This window comes from Eptatretus burgeri, chromosome 12 (genome assembly GCF_056783735.1).
Source record: "Eptatretus burgeri isolate ZD-2024b chromosome 12, Ebu_testis_v1, whole genome shotgun sequence".
Classification (NCBI taxonomy): domain Eukaryota; kingdom Metazoa; phylum Chordata; class Myxini; order Myxiniformes; family Myxinidae; genus Eptatretus; species Eptatretus burgeri.
Genome location: NC_140972.1, coordinates 595291 through 616794, shown reverse-complemented (window position 1 = coordinate 616794; position 21504 = coordinate 595291). Strand labels below are relative to the sequence as shown.

The 21504-nt window shown below is 41.6% G+C and overlaps 1 protein-coding gene across 2 annotated transcripts in view; it reads left to right on the top strand.

Annotated features, from left to right (window-relative positions):
- PRELID1 (PRELI domain containing 1) overlaps positions 1-21504 on the top strand; it is a 75512-nt gene that overhangs the window by 32878 nt on the left and 21130 nt on the right. For both annotated transcript variants that reach the window (XM_085849220.1, XM_085849221.1), the window contains one exon: positions 8125-8238. In XM_085849220.1, coding sequence (XP_085705346.1) covers positions 8125-8238 — 114 coding nt within the window. The remainder of the gene's footprint in view (positions 1-8124; positions 8239-21504) is intronic.

Genomic DNA, 21504 nt, shown 5'->3' with positions numbered 1-21504 from the left:
GTTGCTCGCCAAATTCGACCTACCTAAGTACCCACACGGAGGGTAGACCGGGCGATCGCACCTCGCCGCAGGTCGACTTCGGACACGGGCCACTTTAAGCGACCCGTTCCGTACTATCGGGATAACCGAGCGGTGTTATCGTCGGCCTCGACGGTTCGATTAATTATCGGGCGTATTCAGCCCACTACCAACCCTTCACGTGAAGTAAGTTGGAGATTCAATGAAAGAAAAGACGAAGCGAAACGGGAAAACAGTTCAACATAATTCACATGTATTTCGCGATGGCACACGGAAAGCACACATATACAATTACACCAAAAGCAAATGTAAAAGGAGAAGAAACACACAATATTACACAAAAAGCAAATATAAAAGAAGAAGACAATGCAGAGCTATCCGACTACTGAGCACACGGCAACACTTATCCAATTTTACTTCACAGACGGCGCCGACAACACATATACCCAAAGCAAAAGAAAAGTACCACCCTCAAGGATGAGGCGGGCCTGGGGCCGAGACCGCGTCGGGCCTACCCGTCTGATGATGAGACGCAAAGTGGCGGTGGCGCCCCAACTCCGCGGGCCTCGCGGACAGTGTCTGGTAGGGGGTGGGAAAGGGGCCCCCTTGTCGCACTATCTCAGCGCGGGGGGAAACAGGAGGGGGTTGTTGATGCTCGGGGGAAAGGAGGATATCTCTCTGTCTCGGGTCCCGCGACGAGCGTCTCCACCACGACCTCGGTCACGCCGCCGGCCTCTCCCTCCGCAGCTCCCCGAATCCGACGCGAGCACCCCCTCAACCGCCTTCGCCGCCGCCGCCTCTCCACAGCTTCGTCCGATCGCCCTCTCCGTCTCCTCTCTTGACTCGTCCCAACTCTTCACTGGCTCCGCGAACTCCCAACTCTTAACTGCCTTGACTGACGAACGCAGCCGTTTATATCCCCCGTGGCCTCGCTCCTTCACCCTTGACCCTTTACCTCCGACCCTTCACCTCTAACTGGCTCCCCATTGGACCGAGGAAAAGTGGGCGTGAATGCTTTTTGATCCATGAATTTGCATATAGCGACCGCACTCCAACGCCCTGGAGGCGGGGCCAAATCGCCCCACGCTCACCGATAGGACGGAACAGAAGTGGGCGTGAGTCGTTTTTGATCCGTTTTCCTCGGAAAGTCTGTGATGTTTCTGAACACGCTGCTCGGTGCGCGCCCTGCACGAGTCCAGTATCGGTGCCCACAAGTGGCGCAAGAATGGTGGTGATGCGATGGTGGCGAGTTGTGACGGTAAAGGTCGTGGCTCTTGTTGTGAAGCGGCGTTGTGGTTGGTGGTTGTTGTTGTGAAGCGGCGTTGTGGTTGGTGGTTGTTGTGTGATGGCTGTTGAGACGTGGTTGGTGGTGGTAGTAATGGCGGCTGGTCCAAAATAAAGATAGTAAAAGAAAAACGGCTATCTAGAGGGGTCGCAGCCCGCATAAATGACATTTATTCCCTCTAAACAACGGGTTTGGGCCTAACTACACATATACTTACAGAGATATCTCACCTAAGGGACCTGAATGGTGGTTTGTGAATTTCGTCAACACACTCCTGCACACCAGTGTTACGAATTTCGCCCGCCCGGCGTGCGAACGGCCCCATAACTCGAATCGCGGCACGTCGCCCACCGGACGGACAATTCAGTCGTGACCCTCTTGGAACAACGCCGGGAGCTAGTCACGGGTGGGGGGTTTAACCCCACCACGGTTGTGCCAATTGCCCACCCGCGCAGGAAAGGGTTGCTCGCCAAATTCGATCTACCTAAGTACCTGCGCGAATGGTCGAGCGGGCGATCGTACAACGCCACAGGCCGACTCCGGACACGAACCGCTTAAGCGGTCCGTTCCGTGCTTCAGTGATAACCAAGCGGTGTTATCGTCGGCCTTGACGGTTCCGATTAATTACCGGGATGTTGCACCCACTACGAACCCCTTACGTGATGCAAGATGGAGGGTCAATAAAAAGGAAAAGAGACGAAGCAGATCGGGAACAGTCAACAAGCAAGCGTTTTTTACACACACACACACACACACACACACACACACACACACACACACACACACACACACACACACACACACACACACACACACGCACACACACACACACACACACACACACACACACACACACACACACACACACACACACACGCGCGCACGCACGGAAGGCACGTATTTACAGCCATACAATTATGCACAAAAAGCAAATGTAACAAAAGAAACGATGCAGAGCTACAACCGAATAAGCGTACACACAGCAACACTTAAACAGTTCTACTTCACAGACGGCGCCAACACACATTTATACAAAAACCCCAAAGAAAAGAAAGAAAGAAGTCGCGACTTCCCTTTTATGGCTGGTGAGTCCCTCTCCCACAACCGCCAGCGTGGTCGCGCCTGGCCCCGACCTCTCTCGCGGCCGGCGCACCCTCTCTGGCACCCCCGTCCGGACGCACAGGTCCAACTCGCTACTGGCGCTCCCGCGTCTCCCGTCCGTGCCCTTCGTGACAGGGCCGCTCACCAAGGCGCGGGCGCGGGACCTCTTCCCGAAGACCAACTCTCCACAAAAACCAACTGAAGACCAACCAGACCACCAGCCATGACGAAGAGGAAGCGCAAGCGCGCCCGCCCGTGTCTGTCTTTTATAGCACGGGGCTCCGCCCTTCACCCCGCCCCGTTCTCGGCTCCACCTTCCTTCGAGAGGGTTCCCGAAAAGGGCGTTCCCTCACGCTTTCCCTCCACCCCGCCCCCTGCGGGGGCCGGGGGAGTCAGTTTTTGGCTCTGGGCCAGAGAATTATTCCCCCAAAATGAGACCCCTCCTTCACATGACCTCTGACCTTTGACCTGCATCGCCCCTCCTACACTCCAAAGCGCGGGGAAGTCAAACTGGAGAAACAGGCGGGGAAACCTGCGCATCCTCGCAGTTCCCTCCTTGGCGCCTTTGTTTGCCGTTCGGAAGCAGACGTAGGGCGAAGATGTAGTAGTGTAGATGGTGGAGGTGGCGTGGTTGCAGTGTGGTTGGCGCTGTGATGGGGATTGCGTGGTTGTTGAAATGTTGTGTGTTTGAAATAAAAGATAGAACAGAAAAATGGCTAACTCAAAGCGTCGCAGCCCAGATGGATCACATAAATTCCCTCTATTCAACGGGTTTGGGCTAACTACACATGTACCTATGAAGATATCTCACCTGAGGGCCCTTTATGGTGTAATGCGAATTTCCACAGCCGTAACAATATTATGTTGTTACGGTTGTGGAAATTCACAGAACACCAGTCAGGTTCCCCAGAGGCCAGTTATTTTGGTAAGTGTGTGTTCCAGGTTAGATTTCCCCACTGATGTATATAGGGATTTTATTCGTGTGCCGGGCTGTGCATCTTTGAGTTAGCCGTTGTTATTGTTAAAATAAAAGATAGAGAAAGAATTACAACAATAACAAGAACTCAACGAACACGTCCGCATTTGATGGTGATTTCAACCACGTCCGCGTGAAGCCGGTGATTTCAACCACGTCCGCGTGAGGCCGGTGATTTCAACCACGTCCGCGTGAGACTGGTGATTTCATCCACGTCCGCGTGAAGCCGGTGATTTCAACCACGTCCGCGTGCAAGCATGACTTGCAAAACGGATCAGAAAGGCCTTACCCTCTGAAGAAGCTGGCCAATCGGAAGTGAAAGGGGCGGATCCAGCCTGGGTGAAGGTTCAAAGGTGAAATATATGTTTATATATATATATATATATATTTATGTATGTATATGTATATATATATATATATATATATATATTTATGTATGTATATGTATATATATATATATATATTTATGTATGTATATATATATATATATATATATATATATATATGTATGTATGTATGTATATATATATATTTATATTTATATATATATATATATATATTTATATATATATATATATATATATATATATATTATGTATGTATATATATATACATATATATGTATATTTCTGTATATATATATATATTTATGTATATATATATATATATATATATATATATATTTATATATATGTATATTTCTGTATATATATTTATATATATATTTATGTATATATTTATATATATTTATGTATATATTTATATATATATATATATATATATATATATATATATATATATATATATTTATGTATATATATATATATATATATATATATTTATGTATATATATATATATTTATGTATATATATATATATATTTATGTATATATATATATATATTTATGTATATATTTATGTATATATATGTATATATATATATATATTTATGTATATATATATATATATATATATATATATATATATATATATATATATATATATATATATATACATATATATATATATATATATATATATATATATATAAATATATATATATATATATATATATATTTATGTATATATATATATATATATATATATATATATATATATATATATATATATATATATTTATGTATATATATATATATATATATATATTTATGTATATATATATATATATATATATATATATATATATATATATATATATATATGTATATATATATATATATATATATATATATATATATATATTTATGTATATATATATATATATATATATATATATATATATATATTTATGTATGTATATATATATATATATATATATATATATATATATATATATATTTATGTATGTATATATATATATATATATTTATATATCTATATATATATATTTGTATATTTATGTATATATATATATATATATATATATATATATATATATATATATATATATATATATATATATATATATATATATATATATATATATATATATATATTTTATATATGTATATATATATATATATGTTTTGTATGTATATATATATGTATATATATATATATATATATATATATATATATATATATATATATATATATATATATATATATATATATATATATATATATATATATATATATATATATATATATATATATATATATATATATATATATATATATATATATATATATATATATATATATATATATATATATATATATATATATATATATATATATATATATATATATATATATATATATATATATATATATATATATATATATATATATATATATATATATATATATATATATATATATATATATATATATATATATATATATTTATATATATATATATATATATATATATATTTATCTGTATATATATATATATATATATATATATATATATATATATATATATATATATATGTATATATATATATATATATATTTATGTATATATATATATTTATTTATATATATATATTTATATATATATATTTATTTATATATATATATATATATATATATTTATATTTTTGTATATTTACATATATATATATTTATATATATATATATATATATATATATATATATATATATATATATATATATGTATATATTTATATATATATTTATATATATTTATTTATATATATATATATATATATATATTTATATATATGTATATTTATATATATATATATTTATATATATATATATATATATATAATTGGTGATGGTTGACTGCGCTCATTGTGTGATTTTTTTTTCAGGTCGTGCTTTACACGTTGTCTAGTCTGAGTCGTCACGCTATGAGTCGTGAGCAGAGAGCCAATCTGAAGTTTCTTGCCGAGCTTGGCAAAACACCTTCCGAATCCTTCGCAACGCTGCAGCAAGTCTATGGGGAAGAAACGATGTCACGTACACGTGAATTTGAATGGCACAAGACGTTCAAAGAGGGACGGGAGGAGGTTGAAGACGATCCATGGTCTGGAAGAGCTTCAACGAGCAGAATGATGGACAACATTGAGCGTGTGAAGCAGATGGTGCGCGCAGATCGTCGACTCGCGGTGCGGATGATTGCTGAGGAACTTTTGATCAGCAAGGACACTGTTTGGAGCATCATAACTGAAAATCTCAAAATGCGCAAGGTGTGCGCAAAGATGGTCCCCAATCTGTTGTCCGAGGACCAAAAACAGCAAAGAGTCACTCTCTGTCAAGACATTATCGAGCGCTTCGAGGACGATCCAGAACTGCTTGGGAAAGTCATTACTGGCTGAATCGTGGATATTCGAATACGATCCCGAGACCAAACGGCAGAGTCTTCAGTGGAAAAGTCCGGCATCACTAAGACCAAAGAAAGCAAGGATGTCGAAGGCGAAAGTCAAGGTGATGCTCATCACATTTTTTTGACATCAAGGGCATCGTCCACTTTGAGTTTCTACCACAGGGTCAAACAGTGAATCAATCCGTGTACAAGGAAATCCTCCAGCGCCTCATGAGATCAGTCTGGCACAAGAGGAGGGATCTGTGGGAGAACAACGCCTGGGTGCTCCACCATGACCATGCCCCTGCTCACAGTGACCTGAGCATCCGACAGTTTCTGGCGGAGAGGAACTTGCCAACTCTAGAGCAACCCCTGTATTCGCCAGACTTGGCCCCTTGTGATTTTTTCCTATTCCCCAAGCTCAATGGGGTGATCAAGGGGACCCGATTTCTTGATGTGGAGGCCATCGACGGAGCTCTGGAGGATTCCAGAAGAAGCCTTCCCGGGGTGCATCGAAGCGTGGAAGAAGAGGCTGGACAAGTGTGTGAGACTGGAGGGAAACTATTTTGAAGGGGACAAGCTGTGATTTCAATATATTTTTTGGAATAAAATTTCTGTGAAGTCAGTCCCGTTACTTTTTAGACAGACCTCGTATTTACTTGGTGAGGGAACAGATAGCAGGTGGGGGGCAAATGGCTTTGTGATGAGGAGCATGGAGGGATATGAGGGGCCGCGAGGAGGAGTGATGTCAGGGCCACATCGGCCATTTTGGAGTTGATGCCATATAGCACTATTTTAACCCTTCCCCTATCATCCGAGCCTATTATCATCATATCATTAAAAAATGTCGCTTGCATCACTCCTCGCCGGGCCTCATACAGCATCATCTATACATACCTGCAGCGATTGTTTCTGCTTGAGTCAGCATATCTCATGTTGGCCGATATCGTCCTTTTGTTTTTTTTAATGTGTTCTTTCTTCTTACAAATTTTGCATATTCTTGGAAGAATGTACGACTGCTGACAGCAAAGAACTTGATCGAAGTTTCTTCTTGGGAGAGGATTGATGCTTGAGGGTGGCTGACCCAGCTGGTAGTTCTGAAGCATGTTCCTTGCTCGATTGCAATGTTTGTGGCTATCCTGTAGCCTTTTGGGTTTTTTTTTTTTTAATCAGTGAATTGCTGATAACAGGTATTAGGATATCCAGCACTACTGGGTATATTAATAAAGTCAATGCTGGCATGACTCCTATAATGAGACTTGGCTTTCTTACTACATTCACTGTCCAACTCCATCCACTTAGACAAATGTTTACGGTAATTATCCCACCGAATCTGTGTGAAGGTACTCGTATCTTATTTCTTTACAGATGATGCTGGATGTGCATGACACACGGTTGGGGTTATTTATTTAATTTTATTTAATTTTTTTTTTGACGCCTTTTATATTGACATTATTGCAATTTGAACCCCATACATTGACAAAGGCATTGCTTAATATATATATATATATATATATATATATATATATATATATATATATATATATATATATATATATATATATATATATATAATATGTATGTATGTATATGTATATATATTGCTTGTTGTGACAACACTGGCTGATGATTGGCTGGGTGTCAATATTACTACGCCGCACCCATGAGCAGCTACACAATAATAAAATAGTGCTGATCATTAACAGCAACTACTTGGTGTTGGACAAAATCCATGACGTGAACTTTTTATACTGATGAGAAAATGTTTCTGAAACGTGTTCAAGCGTTGATAAGTCGCATCCCTCCAATGGAATGAAACTGAACGAAAGCTCAGACCTGCTCATGCACTACGTCATATCTATTTTGTGGGGTATCCAGGGATAGATTAGCGTCAAGGTGGTCTGAGCGTTTGGGTTCTCCTTGAACAAAGTTTGTCTTCATCAGGTGGTGGAAGAGAAATGTGAATATATGGTGCATCCAGACAACTGTGCCTGGACACTGGTATACCGGCAAGCTTGGATTTCCTCCAACATTTTCGGCTTTTCTCGTGCCATACAGGCAAGTGCATAAAAACAAAGAATTAATGTCTCAGGGATATGTTTTGGAAGAGTGTAATACTTCAGTGAGTAGTTGAATTGTGTTGATCGGAGAGGCTGGTGAGTAAATTTTGTCAGATTTGTAAGACCTTTTATTTTCTTCCAGGGTCGAGGCTCGTGGAGTAGGTAAAATGCAAATCAACTGGAATTGTACTTGCTGGAGCACACATACCTCCACCAGGCTGAAAGGTTTATGTTTTGTATCTGAATCTGGACCTGAACCAAAATCTAATCGGCTTGTTCTCATCACGTAACCAACTCATCCACATACAGTGGTTTTGTCACAACTCATCCACAACTTTTTGAAATGTAATGCCATATATCATTTTGGCCCCATCTCTCAATGATGAAGAATCACTGAAATATATATTTTTTAACTCTCCTTTCCTGATCCAGATTCAAATCTTCACCAAAATCTAATCAATTCTTCCCTATCAAACACCCAACCTCTCCACCAAATTTGTCAAACACCCAACGTGTCATCCATAACTTTTTGAGATACCTTTGACTTTCACTAATTTTGACCAGATTTTACACACTTGCAAATAAGCTTTGTAAAGGCCCTGTCACACCTTGACGATTTAGCCAACGTATGCAAAATTGGGCTAAAACGCCGGCACACATCGAATACGTGATGGGTAAGTTTGTATACGTTAAGAGCATGCTGAAAAACACTGCCATACGTCGTAGTACACTAGCTTTCATCGTTGTACTTTGCGGTTGTCCTCAAATTTTAGCATGCTTGAAATTTTTCGACGTATGCCAGCGTATGACTCGCACGTTCCGCTACGCTGGCCATAAGTTGTAGGCACGTTACGATCGTTGACACATGTCGACACATGTTTCTTGTAAGCTACTCGTAAGTCGAAACACGTTGAGGTAATGATTAGCATACCTGAAACTTATTTATAACCTATGAGTAACATGTTGTAAGCACGTTACACGATCGTTGCACACATGTCGAGGCACGTTATGCGATCGTTGACACACGTCGAGGCACGTTACTTGTAAGTTACTCATAAGGCAAAACACGTCGAGGTAATGCTTAGCGTACCCAAAACTTATTTCTAACCTATGTGTAACGTGCTTTGAACCTATGTGTAACGTACCTCCAACGCATATTGACATATGTAGACGTATTTGATTGACGTTTTCCGGACGACCACAGAACTTGAACGTGTTTCTAATTTGCAGCTACCGTATAATGGCGTATTGGCAGCGTTTAAAAAAAAATAAAAAAAAACCACAATAACTTCCCATATTTCGTCACGTGCCGTTACGTCACGTCTGATTGCCTCTTCAGTTTGCTCATGTCTTATTCTTAGTTCCTCCTCTGTGAATATTTTCTGTTTGAGGATATTGTCATGTCGACGTCGAAACTTAAAAGCAAATGTCCGAATATATTTTGAAATTCGTGATAGACTAAATAAAATAATAATAATAAAAACAACAACAACAACAACTTCAGATATTTCGTCACGTGCCTTCACGGAGCCAAGGAGAAAAAAAGAAAATGTGCCTTGACGGAGAAAATAAGTTTTGGGGATGCTAAACATTACCTCGACATGTTTCGACTTATGAGTAACTTACAAGTAACGTGTGTCTGACGTGTGACAACGATCGCATATCGTGCCTACAACTTATTCCCAGCGTAGCGGAACTTTTGAGCCATACGGCGAGTACGTCGTAAAATTTTCAGCATGTTTGAAATTTCACGACGTACTAAACGCACCACGAAATATGACAGCGTACTTCATCGTTTTTCAGCGTGCTCTTAATGTATACACAACTTACCCATAATGTATTCGACGTGTGCCAACGTTTTAGACGCATTTTTCATAGGTCGGCATATGCTGGCTAAATCGGCAAGGTGTGTCTGCGATGTTGACACTTCCAATTCTCAGGCGGTTATGATTTAAATCGGCGTGCGGCAGGTTTTTAACAGGCTACACCATGAGTTCGTCGGCGATACGTGCAGCGCGCTATGCCTAAGTTAAACTGTCGTTGGGCATAGGTTGTGAACGCCGACAACAGGCTAAGCATTCGTTGGTATAAGTTATCTATAAGACAACAAAACGTTCTGTGCCCATTACGAATATGTCATGCATACGACCAACACGTTATGAATACGACCAAAACTTAAAAAAAAAAAATCAAAATTTCAGCGTACGCCAACGTTTTACATACATTTTTGTATGTTGCCATTGCTGGCTAAATTGTCAAGGTGTGACAGCGCCTTAAGTTTCAGTCTGATGTCTTGAAAAATTCCTGAGGTTTGGCAGTAATAAAATCGCAAAAATATCCCATTTTATTGTTATGGGGTGAAATTGTTGTCATGGACACCGTTTTGTCTCTGCCACGTGGGACTTCTCTTTTTGCTCGGATCTGGATCTTGACCAAAATCTAATTGATTTGTTCTTGTCACACACCGAACCTGTCCACAATTTTTTTCTTTTTTTTTTGTATACATAGGCGAGGCTCGTCGAAGAGCTTGCACTAGTTCCCTGAACAGATCATGATGCAACAGGACAAAAAGAATAGCTTATGGAGGGGGGAAACACCAACAGCAGAGTTGAAAGCCAATATAGAGGAGACTTGACAAACGATGGGTGTGGAGAGGAATGGGGGGCATGATATGATGTATGGGGAGGACAAGCTGGATAAAGAAGGAAACTCTCGAAGTGAAAACTGGAAATTTGGAAGGAGGAGGGTTCGGGGTCGGGATGATCTGACATTGTGGTGAACATTTTTCTTGAAGGCTTTGATTGAACAATGAGATGAAAGAGAATGTGCAAGTTGATTCCACAGGTGGGGAAAAAAGAGGAACGAATGAGTAGAGGTGAGTAGTGATCCTGGATTTCGGTATGTTCACCCGAATGGGGGGTTTATAGTGGTCCAAGTGTGCCTTGCAGAAAACTGGGGGGGTGTGACAAAGCACAGAAATAACAGAGGATGCAAGACCAGAAAGGAGGCGGTGGAAGACTGAGAGACCACCAACCTGTCTGATGGTGAAGTGATAGACCCATAGACCCATAGACTAAGCTTCATCATGGGAGATTACAATAATCTTAAAGACTTTGGTTTCCATGGCATCAAGGTGAACAAGATGTGAGGCACAAGAGCCACCCTAGAGGGGAGAGCAGTATTCCATCAAGCTGTGGATGAAGGCCTTGTAAGTGGAGAGGAGTTCAAGTCTGCCAAAGAAGAACATGACTGAGGATGCCCAGTTGGCGGCTGGCTTTGGAAGCCAATTTTGAAATGTGGTTTGCCCAAGAAAGACCATGGCTGACAGTGAGACCCAGGAGTTTGAATGACTGAACTTCCTCAAGAGGATTGTTAAGAATGCAGATGAGAGGGTTTATCAGATGGTCCATTTAGAGAGAAATACTGAGTGTGTGAGATTTGTCAGGATCAAAAGACATACTCAGTGTTTGACCAGTTTGTGATTTTTTTTTTTCATGGTCTGAATAGAGGGAAGAGGCTGCAGCCTATCTTTCCGAAGGATGAAGGATGTCATGGCAGAGGATGACGCCATCAGCAAATATAGAGGATTTTCCAGTCAGTGAGATTATTTATGAAAATCAGAAATAGGACTGTGCCCAGAGCATTGCCTTGTTGCACTCCGGCCTTGACAGGAAGAGATATTTTTGATTTTTTTTTTGGTATTCCATGTCGAGGCTCGTGTAATTGCTTGGACACAGAACATCCATATAACAAGGCAGGAGACGAGAGGTCGGAGAGCGATGCACAAAATAGTGGGGAACAGAGACGACAATAGGTTATCTGTGGCATGGAGAGGGATGGGGCGGGGAACACGGGGTAAACAAGATGGTACACCAGGGACTTTCAGGAAGAAAAACAGGGAATTTGAAGGAGTTGGGTTTGGGGTGGATTTGGTAGAATAGATCAAGATTTTGGATGGGGGGGGGAGATATGAGGGTAGTTAACAGCTGTTTTGAAAACCTGAAGGGAGGAGTGGGATTGAAGAGAGTGTGGGAGTTTGTTCCAGAGGCAGGAAAAAAGAGGAATGAAAGCGTGAAGGTGAGCAGTGATTCTTTATTTTGGCAGTTTCACTTAGTTGTCATGTCAATCCAGATTAGATCTGTGCCTGGCTTCAGGTGCCATGTAAATCATTCCTAACCTATTTCATTGTCGGGTTGTCGGTGACTTAACCATCTACCCCACCAGGTTTTCTGGTGAGGAGGGTGTATGGATATGGGCACCCAGCAGGATTAAAAACAAAACCTGTCAAAGGGTGGAGGAGCTCCTTGTGAGCCAATGGCCATCCATACTCTTCCGGTCTAGAGTTTTAGAACACCCCCATTTTTCAGTTTTTACTGAAATTTAAGCAGTTCAAGTCCAGTGAATAACTTGAAATGGTACAAAGCTAAGCGGTAAACTACCAGAGGTTAAAAAAAGTTTCGGCTACCGAAAACTGAAAAATAATGTAAATTTCAGAGTTGTTAAAAGAGGCCGTTTTCAGGGAACAAGTAATGGGTTAGCAACTGCAGCTGTTCTGCAGCAATGGAAGTAAATTAAGCCTTGAAAGTTGATGCAAATAATTCCTACAGGTGTCCCAACTTTTGTTGATGAGTTACAAACCCTCTGTCTATATAAAAGCAGTGTTGGAACCATAGACTCCTATAGAGAAGGACTGGAACCTCCCATGCTCGGGGTTTGTAACTTGAGTCTGAAGGATTAACTTGAGTCCGGGGCTAAAATGACTTCTAGAAGGGATAGAGACACGATCTCGGGATCCATATAGGGGTTTTTGAGGACGGCGAGTTCAATAGTGTCATTTTTAACACCACCTTGGGTCATCTTCAAGGTCAAAAGGTCATATTTCAAGGTCAAATTACTGAATTTTGGTATTTTTGCCCGTTTTTGTGTCTAACTCATAAATGGTGAGAGATGGCTGATTGTAATAAGATGCAAGTGTTTAGAGCTGTCAAACTTTGATATTTATTGTCATATATCGTATTACATAAACATTATATGCATGTCACAACACTATGCCTATTACAACTATGTCTATGTCTATCACTAGTTGGAGAGCTTTTTGCCTCCTGAGGCATCCCAAAGCTTTTTCTTTGTCACTTACATTGAGGACATGAGCTTTCAATAGAATGTTAGCTAAAGTAGTACATGCAGCATTACTACTAGCTATAGGTGCATCTACAGAGGGTAACAGCTCAGCAAAATGAAATCGGCAACGCATTTTAGTCTTGTCATACAAATTATAGGCATTATGTACAAAAAAGACGGTTGACATAGTCGGCACACTCAATCCACCTCTATTCAAATTATCTAGAAACTCGGATGACACCTCGTTACCATCTTCATCATCAATGATCTCCTCCATACTAGTGCTATCGCCATATTTATGAACAAGTTGTCCGGCCAAATAAACTACTTTATGCTTAAGAGCATTGTCAGACCCCAAGAGATCCTGAGTGTCTTGAGGAGTAATCTGGTCAATGAGTTCACTTCGCTCATCTGGATTTATGGAAGTTGTACAGTTCTTGTCGCAATCAATCACACGAGAACTAGATTCGGGCATAATGTCATGCTTAATGGGTGTTTACAAATTTACAATTTTAGCTGCAGCCATCATGTCAACTACGTCAATGTAGAAGTTTCCACCGCTTCTTTGCCTGGCTTGGCCGAAAAACTTTTCCAAGGTTTCATCTGCAAATATAGCAGGAAGAACGTAGTGAAAGTCTTTCTCTGCCAGAAGCAATTTGGCAGCATCCACATTATTACGTGTGGACACAGTGAAGGCTTCAGCAGTTTGCTGAGTTAGCTTCAGCTTACGACCACCACCTCCTTGCCATGCGCAGGGAGATATAATTTGGCAGGCCTGCTCCAGCCGAGTGAAACTTGTACAGTCTGCTGTCCAAGGCTGTCTGGATTCGTCATGCAGATGGATAGCTGAGAAACGGTCTTTCACGTCCATCATCTTGAACCACTCACTCATTATCTGGGTGAGGATGATTGTGCCTTCGCTGATCCCCAGTGAAACGTTGAAGGTCTTTAAAGCAGCGACAGTCTTGTCATTGAACACTTGGCATACCAATGGTATGCTCTGGCATTGAAGGGGCTTGGGGAAAACAGCGGTGTGCGTCAGCTTGGTTAAGCGAATAGGAGTAGCCCGGTCGATCTCATAAACCTTCTGAATATCACTCCAGTAAGCTTTGTACTCATTACCATCTACGACAAATGAGAGTGTCTTGCCATCAACAGTAATCCAGTTGTTGCGAACATTTTTGAAGATGTGCACGTAGTCATACACTAAGAACATAGATTGCTCTTGAATTGACAGCACTTGGCAACTTCCTGGTCCTCCAAGTTTTGAACAAACACTGCGGTTAGTATTGCAATTGTCACATATCAGAAATCACAGTACTGCCAGCACCAACTACTGCTGATGCAGCTTCGATAAGGCGTTCCTTCAGCTGATCGGCAGTTAGTTTTTTGCAGGTCCAAATGCATAGAATATAGCGTGGACCACCGAAATGGCAGGCAACTTCAACAACCATAGCATGTGAAGCAAGCATTTCGTGTTCACCACCCGCTGCTGCATTTAGAGCATATCCTACAACATGCCCTCCAGAAAATTGCAATGTCTCGACCAGCTTTACCTCGTCAAACATTAAATTGACCAAACGCTGCTGTGGTTTAAGCTGGTTGAACAAGGTTTTGAGGTTGGAGTCCTGCTGACTACGGGCAAGCATCTGTTTTACCATTTTGTTGATGGTAGAATGATTAAGCCGGATCGACGAATCATTTTGTATGCACCGGGTGATATGTTGTGAAGCTACATTGTGAAAATCATAGTATCAGTATCAAATCGGCGACGATCAAGAGGTTTAAACATAAGATGCAACTGCGACAGAAGGAAGGTGAAATGAGGAAGCTCGTGTGCCTCAGTCATCCAACAGAGCTGGCTTATTACAAGCTGAAGAATTTCCTTGCTTGTGCATTCATAGATGTTTACCTGGTCAGTTATGGATCTAATCTGGGACCATTTTGAGAGCAGGCTGTTCTTCTGCAAAGGAAAAAGTCGTTTGGGCACCTCAATGCCATCTTTCTCAACTCTATTCAAGAATAGAAATTGGTCCATTTGCTGTTATTATGTGTTCCATTGTCAACCTTGTTGATGTGGAAAGTGTATGGTTTTATGATTGTTTTGGACTAACATGGGTCAATTAATTAAATTCAGGTTGGTTGCCAGGGTGGGGCTACCTTGGGGAACTCCTGTAATTTGCATAAATTCAAGATGGCCGCTACAGGTCAGACGATGGGGCTAAGTTTTTAATCGGTCAACATATAATCCTGTGTAATACCTCTTTTCCATATGATTTTGACATGAGGAATTCAATTTTGGGGTTATTTTTTACGTTCAGGAATAAATAGAGGTTCACATGAAATGTCCATGACTATTTTCTGCTGAAAATTATGCAACACCAATGCAAATGTGATATGAAGTCATGAATGGTTCACAACAGTATGTTGATAATCAGAAAGCATCCACATTGTCATGTCATCATATTGGACATCTTAGGAACAGAGGACATAGAGCCTAGTAGACAACTTACATATTGTTCATTCCCATTCATTGTACTCTTCCCCTTCCGTATCCTCGTCTCTTTCCAGTTCTGCTTCGACACTCCCTTCTTCCACTTCACTTTCACTGTCCACCACAGTCTTGTGTGGGTTGAAGCACTTGTCACTGCAACCACAAGTGCAGTATAGCGTGCAGGAGATCTTTGCATGGTGACAACTGCAACTTGCAGTACTGCAGGCCTTCCCCTCTGCTTTGCATCCACACCGCACAACATCCATGAGGTCCAAAGGGGCTGGTGGAGTAGCAGAGGTTGCTGGCACTGGGATTCCATCTCTGATGTCCCATCCATATTTTGTAATGTCAAGTTCAGGTGGGTCCTGCTGATCAGCTGATTTTGCAAGTACTGTCTGTAGATGTGCATGCTAAATATGTAGGAAGAGATTGATCTCAGTTGGGAGTAATGCCATGAGCTTGAGGGGCTTGCCAGACTTCTTTGTGTACATATAGTACCTCATCTCCCTCATCGTGGTACCTTCTGGCTGACCATACAGGGCACAGAAGAATGTCCGCCCTGCTTCCATGAGCTGTTCATGGCTTGCGATCAGCTCGCCAAGTGCGGAGTACAAACCAGGGAAGTTCCCAGCTCTCAGTCTCTTCAGGGATGACACTTTGCCCTTGCCTTATGGGTATGACGTGGTATCTGAGCCAGTGATGTAGTGCATTCCCAAAAGCTGCAGACACTTGGGGCCAAGCTGGTCACAGGTGATGTTGATATCCCAAATTGCTCCATCCCACCTTTCCATCTGCACTGTGGCCTGGATGTTGCGCTGCTAAACCCAGTAAACCATCAGTGTCATCAGAGAGGATACGTATCACTCTTGCATTACATTCAGCAGCCATGAGCAGGTGTGAGATCATTGTAATGTCTGCTTCATCATGGTTGAACGCACCATGGCTACGGCTCTCCACAGTAACTCCTTCACCAAAGTTATAGGTACTCAAAACCTTAGACAGCTGCAACTTGTTCTGCTTGTTTTTCAGGATGGCGTCTCGACTTGGCAGGGTGTGTTTATTGTGAGGTCATAGTTGATGGAACCAATGCCAGCACGCCTCACTCGTTCATGGTCCTTTGCAGAAACATCATAATATTTGTCAAAGACCAAGATCTTCTGACCAGCAATGGTAGACAGCCTTGTCTTGATGGACTCAACAAAGACTGACACAGTTCCCCTGAAAGGCCAGACAATATGATAGAGAAGTTGGCTTGCGTCAACAATGGTAACATCTGGTTGCAGAGGCTGTTGTGCCTGAACACAGAGTTTGTGTACCAGTGGTGCTTTGTTGCCTTTCCTAAAGCACCCATATTAATCAAGCGGTGAGGGGGGTACTGCACAGAGCTCAAACTGGAAGATAGGTCCTAGCTCCATTTGTCTTTGCTGTCCAATAGTCAGCAGCCTGAGGAAGATGGTTTCTAGATCAAAGATCGTCTTGTCCCCAATTTTCACTCCTTTCTGTAAGTGCTCCATTGTCTTGTGGGGCATGAGATGGTTGCATGGAATCCACCTGGAAGGGATGCATGGAACTCTGCAACCATTTTCTAACCTATAACCATGGAATCCTCAACATTCACTTCAGCTTCTCGGGGAGCAATTCGACCATTGGCAATGTTGTACAGATGTGGTGAGTGATTCTCAAGAGGATGAGACACATTCGACAATTCAAGTAAAATCCGGTGCCTATCATCTGCATCAAGTTCTCTCCTCTTCTTCCCCTCCTCCTTGTGACATGGTCCGATTCTTGTGTCCTTTTCTCTCACTTGGTCTTCATTGTCCTTGTGTGAGGAGTCAGGGTAGATGTGCTCCATTGTATCTGAGATGTAGGCAGTGACAGGAAAGGAATCGATCCACTCTGCTACCATCTCTGGAGAAGGAGTCATACCCTTGAGGCCACCCTTGCCAATTCTAATAGCAGTTTGTTCACCGAAATGATCAGAGCTCACACCATTCCAAATGCCTTCCTGGTGACGACACACAAAAGCACCTGATATGAGCTCTGACTTGGCATCTGGTGGCAGCAGATAGCGCATCTCCAGAAGGTGATGGGTGATGTAACGGGCATAGTGATGGTGACCAGAAACAAAGAAGTAGGGAAGCATGCGTTCAAGTGTTAGCTGTTGCAGCAGGAAGTCTGCCTCCCTCTCACTACGCAGAAGTTGATGAACAAGCAGAGTAGGCTTGATGAAGTTATCAACCCAGTGCTTCCCAGTTGGGTGCTGTCTGCATGTCTCAAGGTAGCTGCACAACTCCTGGAATGTCTTGGGGCCGGTGGTGAGGAAGGAAATGAGAAGGGCAGTCGAAACCATCCGGAAGGTTCTCATTGATCGAACCCAGGACTTGCCACTCATGATTCCTGCCAGGCCCCCGAATGCTGAACTGATGAGAGTCTCAACACCAGACCCACGCATGAGTTTGCCAATGCAACCACAGAAGGACTGCACAGTGTGCATTATCCCAGGCCTCAGAATCACATTTTTAAAGTGATCAACGTCATGCCACTTGATTTGGCAAGCCACCATGTACAGCTAGAGATCCACAGAGATGTGGACATAAGTCATTCCCATATCAGTCAATGACTTCTGAAGATACTCCAGTGAAGAACAAAACAATGAATTAGTAACTCGCATTAATGTCGTATGTGAGCGTCCAGTTGTCAGAATAGTGACCTTGTTGTCATTCAAAATGTATCTCACACGGCAAACAATTGCCAGGAACTCGAACATTGACCTCAAATTTACTTCTAATCACAAAAATAAGGTTAAATATCGATTCCTCGTGCCAAAATTATATGGAAAAGATCTCGTGTGTAATTTTAAGTTCATTACCTAAAAAGTTATATTTTCAGCCCGGTCGATGACGGCCATCTTGTATTTGCACAAAAATAACAGATTTCCCCATGGTTGCCATCCGGGCAACCAAGCTTAATTTTGTCTATGCATGCCTGTGAACAAGAAACCACCATAAAAACCATACACTTTTGAGGACAACAAGGTTACTTCTCTGGCAAATGGACTAAATCCAAAAGGTGAGTGAACTTGTTGGAAATGAAGGAACTGCTTGACAGTTTGTCTAGTAGCATCAGTTCTTGATAGGTAAAGGTTTTCCTGGTCTTTTATGACGTTAAAGCCAGGAAAATAGGAGCTGATTTTAGCACAGAAGTGGTCGAAATCTTGGATATTGTCTGCAGCCTCATCAGCTGCCTGCATCTTCTTAGCTCTTGATTCTGACGTAGATGATGTTGGGCGTGGGGCTGAGGTCACCTGCTTCAAAGCTGATTTCGGTACTCCAGGAAATATTGATGGGGGTTCTTTGGGTCGTTTGCCACCCCTAATAACACCCAATCACAATTGAAATGTGTCTCACAAATATATATATCTCCTTTAAGCACCTCAAGCTTTCTTTCTCATTCGGCATTGCCAATATCCATCTCTCCCTCTCCTCAGGTTCTTTTGGGAAGGATATGACCTTTACATAAGGCGTCCCATCATAGTTTCCTCTACAACCAAAGCAGCTACAACGACGTGGCATATTGTGTCACCAAAGCAGGAAACAACACAAAGATCCTGTGAGATCACCAGCTGGACAGTTTCTGAAAGAGAAACAAACAAAACATACATTAGTTAACGATGATAGAAATCAGCAAGTGGGTGCAGTAGGTGCACAATGTCATGTTTTGTCATAGACTTTACAAAAGTTTTCCTCTATGAGTTAGACACAAAAACGGGCAAAAAATACCAAAATTCAGTAATTTCACCTTGAAATATGACCTTTTGACCTTGAAGATGACCTCAGGTGGTGTTGAAAATGACACTATTGAACTCGCCGTCCTCAAAAACCCCTATATGGATCCCGAGATCGTGTCTCTAGCCCTTCTAGAAGTCATTGTAGCCCCGGACTCAAGTTAATCCTTCAGACTCAAGTTACAAACCCCGAGATCGTGAGGTTCCAGTCCTTTCTCTATAGGAGTCTATGGTTGGAACGGACTGTGTTGCTACACCCTCTGAAGCATTATTTGGACAATATTGCACTGCAGGAAGTAGTATATTGCTATCATAATAGCGAGAAAAAAGACAATTAACAAAGGAAGACAGACAGACCATTATAACCCTTAAAAGTGTCGGTCTTTCCTTTAGAGAAATTGCAAAGAAGCCAAGGTGTCAGTGAGTGCAGTTTCCTACACCATCAAAAGGCACTTGGAAACTGGAGGAAACTGACAGGAAGAGCTCTGGGAGACCCAAAGTCACAACACAATCGGAAGACAAGTTTCTGAGAGTCAACAACTTGCGTAATAGCTGGCTCACAGGACAGCAGCTTCAAGCACAGCTTAACACTGATTGAAGTAAGGAAGTCTCAGTTTCAACTGTGAAGAGAAAACTTTGAGCTGCAGGTTTGACAGGTCTTGCGGTCGAGCAGTAAGAAAGCCATTGCTAAGATGGCAAAATAACAAAAAGAGGCTTGCCTGGGCCACCGCCAGTGGACTACTGAAAACTGGAAGGTCTGATGGATCGATTTATCAAAATTTGAAATCTTCGGTTCATCACGCAGGGTTTTTGTACTCCGTTGAGTAGGCAAAAGGATAGTTCCTCAGTATGTGACACCAACTGTCAAACATGGAGGAGGAAGCATGATGATCTGGGGCTTTTTTGCTGGATCCAGAGTCTGCGACTTGCGCAGAGTGACTGGCACCCTGAACCAAAAGGACTACCACAGCATTTTGCAGCGCCATGCAATACCCTCTAGTCTACGGCTATTTGGCCAGAGGTTCATCCTACAGCAAGATAACGACCCAAAACATACCTCCAGGCTATATCAGAACTACCTTAGAAGAAAAGAACAAGATGGTAGGCTTCAAATCATGGAATGGGCCAGCACAGTCTCTAGACTTAAACCCCATCGAGCTGGTTTGGGATGAACTGGACAGAAGGGTGAAAGTAAAGCAACCTACAAGTGCAACACATTTGTGGGAACTTCTGTAACAGTGTTGGGAAGAACTTTCTGAACAATATTTCATTTCCATTGGAGAAAGAATGCCACGAGTATGTTTGACTGTTATTTCTGCAAAAGGAGGCTACTTTGACGAGTCAAAAATTTAGATTAAATTTTGTTCAACAAAACGATTCCATGATTTCTTTTTTATCTGCAAGTGTTTATTTGTTCTCAAAGCCTGGTGTTGGCCTTGTGGTTAGGGTGGCTGGTTTGGGATCCTAGGGTCCTGAGTTCGAGCCTCATTGGCCACTGAATGAACACTCGGGGGTTGACTCATCCTGTTGTCATCCTTCCGATGTTGGCGAAATAAGTACCAGTGTATTGATCCCGGTGTATGCCCCGGTTATAAAAGGTGTACCATATCCCTGTGTCGTAAGAGGCAACCAGGGTTGGTGTCAGGAAGTGCGTCCAGCCATAAAAACATTGCCTCAAGAAGGGAACCATGATTGCATGGAGCCCACAAAAAAGCTAGGAAAAATGGCTGTAAAAAAGTCTGTTTTTTTGTTGTTGGTGTTTATTTGTTCTATGCTTTAATTTCAGAGTACATTGAAACATTAAACTGCTTAAATTTCAGTAAAAACTGGAAAATGGGGGTGTTCTAAAACTTTTGACCAGTAGA